The sequence below is a fragment of the Halichoerus grypus genome, chromosome 5 (genome assembly GCF_964656455.1).
Source record: "Halichoerus grypus chromosome 5, mHalGry1.hap1.1, whole genome shotgun sequence".
Classification (NCBI taxonomy): domain Eukaryota; kingdom Metazoa; phylum Chordata; class Mammalia; order Carnivora; family Phocidae; genus Halichoerus; species Halichoerus grypus.
In genome coordinates, this window is record NC_135716.1 from 32,817,457 (window position 1) to 32,825,867 (window position 8,411).

Consider the following 8,411-nt stretch of genomic DNA (forward strand, 5'->3'; position numbering starts at 1 on the left):
TCTTATTGACAATCTGTGCTTTACTAAGGCTAGATTATTCAATATTCCTGTGAAAGTAGTTTCTTTGCTTTCTCTGAATTAAATTCCTGAGTTTATGTTTTACAAGTAAATTTAATACCCATCTTGAAGAGAGATGAAGAGCCATGCTATCACATCTTTCTTTTCCCTCTTTTCTTCTATGAGGGTAAAGGCAGGAGCTATTCATTTTGGCAGAGGGAAATTATATCATCATTGAAAAGGGAGTACATCAACTCACCATCCTTTCCTGGAAATACTGTGTTTTAAATACCAGATGCCACAAATGAAAACTCTGTCTGTTCCAAGTTTGAATACTCCTTTTTATAACCACTAGATGGAGCTTGAAGACTGTTTTAAATAAATGTTGTATGTCTTAAAAATAATCCATAAATGTATTCATCTAGGAAAAAGTAAATTTTCAAAGGATATGATAATTTATGCTTAACGCTAAGCTGTAGAAAATAAAACTTAATCTTTGAAGACCGAGAAGAGTCCAGATGTCTCAAATACCATTGTGTAGTGCTATAAGCAAATTTTTTTTAGCTTGTTTCCTGTGCTGTATTACAAATTAATTAATTCTCTTATTTATGACAATAAAAATCGATCTTCAGTGTCCAACAAATCCTTGAGAACCAACTGTGCAATATAACTTTCACATGTTTTAGAAAGCTTCAGTCTTGTAAATCAAATCTGACTTGTTCTATGTTTAAAAAAAAAAAATGTAGGGGCGCCTGGGTGGCTCAGTCGTTAAGCGTCTGCCTTCGGCTCAGGTCATGATCCCAGGGTCCTGGGATCGAGCCCCACATCGGGCTCCCTGCTCCACGGGGGGCCTGCTTCTCCCTCTCCCACTCCCCCTGCTGTGTTCCCTCTCTCGCTGTGTCTCTCTCTCAAACAAATAAATAAAATCTTTAAAAAAAAAAAAAAAAATGTAAAACAGATAAAGGGCCTAGTTTACCTTCCTAGCTAGAGAAGTATCAAATAATTTTGTTTTTCAGCTTTGGTACACTTTTAGAATTGGATTACAGGGGGCGCCTGGGTGGCTCAGTCATTAAGCGTCTGCCTTCAGCTCAGGTCATGATCCCAGGGTCCTGGGATCGAGCCCCACATCGGGCTCCCTGTTCCACGGGAAGCCTGCTTCTCCCTCTCCCACTCCCCCTGCTTGTGTTCCCTCTCTCGCTGTCTTTCTCTCTATCAAATAAATAAATAAAATCTTTAAAAAAAAAAAAGAATTGGATTACAATGTGCAGTTTTAAAATAAAATAGTTGTAACTGATATTAAACATCACTTTAAAGTCACATATATAAATAGTGAAGTGTCAAGAAAATCTAAAGCAAGTGAACAATGGTATAAGTTATAGATTAGATTCTGTAGTAGGGTGAACCTATATAGATGAGAGAATTTAATTCATCCTTCATAGACCCTAACAATCAATAATAGCATCTTTAACCACAACACATTCTTATTCAAAGGGTGCTTTCTATTTTCACACTTCATTGTTAGCTATCTTAAGATCTCTTTTTTTTTTTTTGTAGGCTTCTGTTTTGGAAAACCTGAGGCTAGCGGTACGATCTCAGCTTGGATTTACTTCAATCAGGCTTCCGATGGCAGGCAGATCCAGCAACATTTGGAATCGTATTTTTAATTTTGCAAGATCACGTCATTCAGGGTCATTGGCTTTGGTCTCAGCAGATGGAGATGAGGTCATCCCTAGTCAGAGTACCAGCAGAGAACCTGAAAGAAATCATACTCACAGAAGTCTGTTTTCCGTGGAGTCCGACGACACAGACACAGAAAATGAGAGAAGAGATATGGCAGGAGCATCTGGTGGGGTTGCAGCTCCTTTGCCCCAAAAAGTCCCTCCCACAACAGCCGTCGAAGCAGCAGTGGGAGCAAGTGGAAGTTCCTCAACTCAGAGTACCCGAGGTGGTCACACAGAGAATGGAAGGGATGCAACAAGTGTGGAGCCCCCGGGTGTGAGTCCAGCCCGTCACCAGCTCACAAGTGCACTCAGTCGTATGACTCAGGGGCTGCGCTGGGTACGTTTTACACTAGGGCGATCCAGCTCTATAAATCAGAACCAGAGTCCTTTGAGACAGCTTGATAATGGGGCACATGGAAGAGAAGAAGATGATGATGTCGAAATGCTGATTCCAGTTTCTGATGGAGCTTCAGACTTTGATGTGAACGACTGCTCCAGACCTCTTCTCGATCTTGCCTCAGATCAAGGACAAGGGTTTAGACAGCCATACAGCGCAACAAACCCTGGAGTGAGGCCAAGTAATCGAGACGGCCCCTGTGAGCGCTGTGGGATTGTCCACACTGCCCAGATACCGGACACTTGCTTGGAAGTAACACTGAAACAGGAGACGAGTGATGATGAGGCTTTGTTACTTTGTTAGGTACGGATCGCAGCGAGGGGGATTGTGTACAAGTTGGAGCAATATCCATTCGTTGTTTTGTAACTTTACAATTAAACTAGTTTTAATTTAAAAACAAAAAAGATGCAGGGTGATTTCCTATTATCATATGTTAGCCTGCATGGTTAAATTAAACAACTTGTAACTCTATGAACTTTAGAGTTTACTATTTTAGCAGCTAAAATTGCATTATGTATTCATATTGTTCAATAATGTTCTTCCATTTGTCTCTAATTGTTTTTATCCTGGTACTGTAGTTCACAGTAGAAGTATGGCTGCTGAAACTCATTTGACTGTCAGTTTCTCTCTCCTATGTTAAAACATTTGTTTGTACAAAACAGTACCTTCATTTCATTGAACCCTTTATGCTGTTTGCCAATACATCTTGCAACTTAATATACCAGATGTTAAGGCTGTTAATGTACAAAAAAAGGCCCCTTATATTCACCTGTGTTTTTATTTGTATAACATTTGTCTAAATATTATTGGATTTCATCATAATATGAGCTTGTCAAAGGGAAAAACCTTGTCTAAAAATTTTTCTCTTACGTTTAACATTCAGTGATGTGAAATTTAGATAGAGTTAGATAAATTAATGGCAAAAACAAAACTTTTATAGATTTTCTAATGTTGACTTTAATACTCTAATATGGTACAAACCAAATGGTAAAATCCCAAGTCATTTCTTTTTTCATCTCTATTTAGGGACAGAATTAAACAGATGAAGATACTCTACTATGCATTAAATCTTGAACTTTATAAAATATGTACAAAAATTGTACAAGATAAGTTCCAACTGGTAATGTCCTTCCCTGGTACAGGGTTATGCTTGTATTGGACCCTAGGGATTTGCACTAAAATCATATCAAGGTCACAGATGAGTTTAGTGCACAAGCACTATCACTTTAAATACTGTCATTTGCTATCACAATGACTATATATTTCCATAGCTTTGGGGGGGGCATTTTTATTACAACTTGAAATTGCTTTGCTGGTTTCATATTTATTTGTTGTATTTAAAGACTGCATTATTGTAAGAGTGATTTTCAATATATTTTATTCATGGGGGGATCGTGCTACATGTCAAAAAGCAAATTAAGAAATCATTCAGATCCACCCCCCCTTTTTAAGTAGAATGAATTGCAAACCCCGCATATTTTTTTATTGTCAATTCTTGTTTATTTATTCTTTAGCTGTCTGTTTTAGTAGCTTAATGATTGAGTATGAAAAAACGTATTTGTGTGTGATTATTGCTATTTATTAAATTTTCAGTACTTTGCTGAATGTCATTTTAAAGCATGTTTGAGGTCTTGTGTATTTGTCGTGTTATGCTGTCAGGAAGAACTGACTGAAATGTTTTAATATGTATCAAAAATTAAAATCACTTTTTTTTGTATTGCCTTGAGGTACTTTTTAAATCAGAGTTGCTGTTTATTTTTGTTGCATTTTTGTGCATACACAGATTCAGGCCATAAGATATGCAGTGTGTCTAGAAGAAAAAAATGAAGGGTGGATAGTCTTCCTTAACCACTTTATAGTAAAGTAGTAGGTTACACCAGCACTCGAGGGTCGAAATTCCTAAGGAACTGAATAAATTTGCCTTTGAGAACACTGCTTCTTAATTAATGTTTCTTAGAAGATGCAATAACTCAATCAGTTCTCTTTTTATATGATTTTCAGATGCATTTCAGACCCCTATAGAATATTTTCCTGGCAGAATTTGCATTACCTAATTAATCTTATTTAGGTCCTACTAATAATATACTGTATTATATAGGTTTCTTGGTTTTGTTTTTGGCATGTCTTAAAATCTTTTTTTAATTCACACACACATCTTCCTGGTTCAAACAGTACAAAGTAAGACTCTCCCCTGTCCCTGACACCCATCCTTTAGTTCCTTTCCAAAGAGTTAAGTACCACACCAGATTCTGTATACGCCTCCAGAGACAGATACCATGTAGGTACATAAATGTATCCGTATGTATAAAGGCCATATATGACAATACAAATTGTAACATACTATACATATTTTTTCTGCACCTTTTTTTAAGGGAAAAATGTATCTATTTGAGTTTGAATATTAAAACTAAAGTTGGGTATTTCTGTTACTTGATTTTTTCCATTTAAATCACAATCTATCCTGAATTCAAGGCTCCATTATTCCCCCAGTTAATTTTATCCTGAAGCTCTTTATTAAATAATGCATTCTTTCCTTACTATTTGAAATGATGCTTTTATCATATAATTTACATATTACTTGGATATATTTCTAGACTCTTATTCTCTTCAATTGATCTACCCTTCTTTTTCTATACTAGTCCTACACTGTCTTAATAACTAATGTTTAAATATTTCAAATATTCTTATTTTTCTATTTGAACTTTAGAATCGACCTACTGAGTTTCACAAGCCATTAGTACTTTTGCCGGGGGGCGGGGGGGGGACACTTAGTTTTATAGATTAACCTAGGAAAATTTGACATCTATCATGTTAAAGCTTCTGTCTTAATTATGGTATCTATCTAAAAATGGTGCCCATTCATTCAAGCCTTTTTTTTTATTGTTGTTTCCTTCAGACATGTTTCACATTTTACTTTATAGAGCTCTTACATGTTCTTAAGAGTTTAATCTTCGGAATCTCATTGGTTTTGATACCAATATTAAGGAAGTCCTTTCTGTTTATTAATTTTCTACCCACCTACCAGCCTGCCATTTTCTTATAGTTAGTAATATTATTTATATTGTGTTTTCCAGTTACACAATTGTATCTTCCAGTTTGCATACCTCTTTACATTTTAATTGCATTGTCTAGTACTTCTAGAACATGTTAAATATATAGTTAACCATGTTAAGGAGTATCCATTGATCCCTATGTTATAAAAAGCCAAGAATGCATGTTGAATTTTATCACATGCCTTATCACTATGGAGATGATCATATGATTTTTTCTCCTTTCATCTTTTAATATGAATTTTATTAATATATTTTGTAATTTTGAACCATTCTTTCATTACTGAAATAAACTACTTGGCCGTGTGTATTATTTTAATATATTGCTAGAATTATATTTTATTTCGGGTATTTGCAACTGTATTCATCAATGAGATTAGTCTATAGTTTGTGTGTGCTGTCTTTAGGAGGTCTGGTTATTAATTTTATGCTGGAGAATTTACAGACTTCCTTTGCTCTGGAACAGTTTAAATTGCATTGGAATGAATGTTCCTTAAAATTTCAGTGAAATTATCTGGGCCTGATGGATGTTTGGCAAATAGCTCTTTGACAATTTTGTTGGTATCTTCTGTGGTAATTGGTCTGTGTAGTTTTTGTATCTTAACTGAGATCATAAGTCATCCATTTCACCCAGGTTTTCAAATTTAGTTGCCTAGAGTTGAGCAGAGTTATCTCTTTCTCATTTGTGCATGTGGCTCTCCCTTGTTTATTATGTTTGCTCCTTTATTTTCTTAATTAAGATAGCTAAAAGTTGACCTTTTAAAACATTTTTTGTTTGGGGCGCCTGGGTGGCTCAGGCATTAAGTGTCTGCCTTCAGCTTGGGTCATGATCCCAGGGTCCTGGGATCGAGCCCTGCATCAGGCTCCCTGGTCGGCGGGAAGCCTGCTTCTCCCTCTCCCGCTGCCCCTGCTTGTGTTCCCTCTCTCACTGTGTCTCTCTCTGTCAAATAAATAAAATCTTTAGAAAAACAAAACAAAAACATTTTTTGTTTGTTTCTCCCAGAGTCTTATGTTTTGAATGTCTCTATTCTATGATTTTTCTGTTTTCCAATTAACTGACTTTCACTTTAGTAAATTTCCCACTTTTTGCTTTTCTTAGTTCATTTTTTCCCTAACTCCTTGAGTTAGAACTTCATTCATTCATTTTTATTTCCTAATTATTAATATGAGATTTAAGGTGTAGACTTAATTCTGAGCACTGCTTAAGCTGAGCACTTAGATGTATTGGTGTTGCCATTACTTTTATATTCTATGTGTTTCGAAGTTTCGGTATTCATTTCCTCTTTAATCCAAAAGTTGTTTTACAGAAGAAAGTTTTTTCCTTTTTTCTTTGCTCTTTTTTTCTCAGATAATGGGATTTTTGGTGTAATAGTTTTGTTTTCTGATTCTTGTATTAATTTTCATTTTTATGGCATCAAGATCAGAAAATGTTATGTGTATTATTTGCAGAGATTTGAGGAGTTTATTGTTCTTTCTCAATTTTTAAAATGTTCCAGGAACACTTTTAAAAAATGTATTCTCTGTTTAAAGGATACAGATCTTAGTAGATATTACTCAGATTTATCATGTTGTTTAGATCTTCTCCACAGTACTTTGTCTTGTCTCAATCTATCACAGTTCCAGGATTAATTTGGAAGAGACTAGAAACCAAAGAGACTGTGTTAGGGTTCTATGGGCCCCAGCCCTGCCTTAGGCCCCAGCCCTTATGTTAATCAGCCAGGACTGAGAACATAAGCATAGGATGAAGGGGGGTCTTTCTACAAGCTGTTGAGGTTTTAGTCTCTACTGCTGCTTACCACCATCATCCACTGTTAAGCTGGAAGTAAATGGGCAAGACAGGTTAAAAAGAGTACTGTACATTCAATATGCTAGGTATTCATTGAGTGATGTTTACAAGAGTTTACCTTACTGCTGCTCCCTTCTAGCTGCTTGCTCTTTCCTTCACACCCTTGCTCCTGAACTTCAAGAGAGAAGATGACAGCAACTTCATAGGACCTGTTTTACTCACCCTGTTTAAAAATTAATAGAAGCAGGCAGTAGAGAGAAAGGCTGGTTCTCAGAATAACTGCACCCTTGTTCAGAAATAGCTTCCTTATGTGAAAAAAATAAATAGCATACAAATTACAAATTGCTTGTGGATATTGGCATGGGTTGGATGTTGGTTGATTACACTTTTTTCTAAGGTCCTCAACATTCAAGGTAGAATGAGGCAAAGTAAAATTCACAGAATTTTAGAACTGGAAGGAATCTTTAAAAAGGAAGTAACTAAAATAAAAAAAATAAATAATAAAAATAAAAGGGAAGTAACAGACATAGCTGACTAATCAAGAATGTTTTCAACTTCAATGAAATATGTATTTATATCTTACAAACCATCTATGCATACATGGTTTAACCATTATGTGATATTAAGGATTTTTTTTTAAAGGTCATTCTTTTGACATATTTTGACACATACCTGACCTAAATGAGTGTATCCCATGTTCACACTATCAAAGACCATTTTTTTTAACATTTTTAAATTTAAACTCAATTAATTAACACATAATGTATTACTAGTTTCAGAGGTAGAGGTCAGTGATTCATCAGTCTAATATAATGTCCAGTGTTCATTACATCACGTGCCCTCCTTAATGTCCATCGCCCAGTTACCCCATCCCCCCCGACTCCCCTCCAGCAACCCTGTTTGTTTCCTATGATTAAGTCTCTTACAGTTTGTCTGTCTCTGATTTCATCTTGTTTTATTTTTTCCTCTCTTCCCCTATGATCCTCTGTTTTGTTTTTGAAGGCCATTTCTAAGTCCTCTACCACCAACTGCTCTCTCATCATAGGAAAGAATCCTCAAAGCACTTATTTACCCATTGTTGAGTGCCTACCGTTTGCCAAGTCTTTTGTATGTATCTTTGGATCTTCACAGTCCTCTGTAATATAAACTACATACTACTTTCATCTACCCAAGGACACAATAATAAGCACAAAACAAAGAATTGACCTTACTTAGTCTTGTCTGACTCAACAGTCATCTTGTGAATGAGATGAATCATAAAATGAAGTAATATCAGTAAAGAAAAATACCCATCTTCAAATTGGAGCTAACAGACCTGGATTACTTACAAACTCACTGAGCCTCAGCTTCCTTGTTTTAAAATAAGGACAATAATAGCTACCTCATAAGATTGTGAGGAATAAATTAAGATAACGTTTGTAAAGGCCTTTGCACATGTTTTGGTCATCTATTGCTGTGTA

The 8,411-nt window shown here is 35.7% G+C and overlaps 1 protein-coding gene across 2 annotated transcripts in view; it reads left to right on the forward strand.

Moving 5' to 3' along the window:
• LRP12 (LDL receptor related protein 12) overlaps positions 1-3,832 on the forward strand; it is a 71,077-nt gene extending 67,245 nt beyond the window's left edge. For both annotated transcript variants that reach the window (XM_036072597.2, XM_078072098.1), the window contains one exon: positions 1,552-3,832. In XM_036072597.2, coding sequence (XP_035928490.2) covers positions 1,552-2,418 — 867 coding nt within the window. In that variant the 3' untranslated portion in view covers positions 2,419-3,832. The remainder of the gene's footprint in view (positions 1-1,551) is intronic.
• The last annotated feature ends 4,579 nt before the right edge of the window (positions 3,833-8,411 follow it).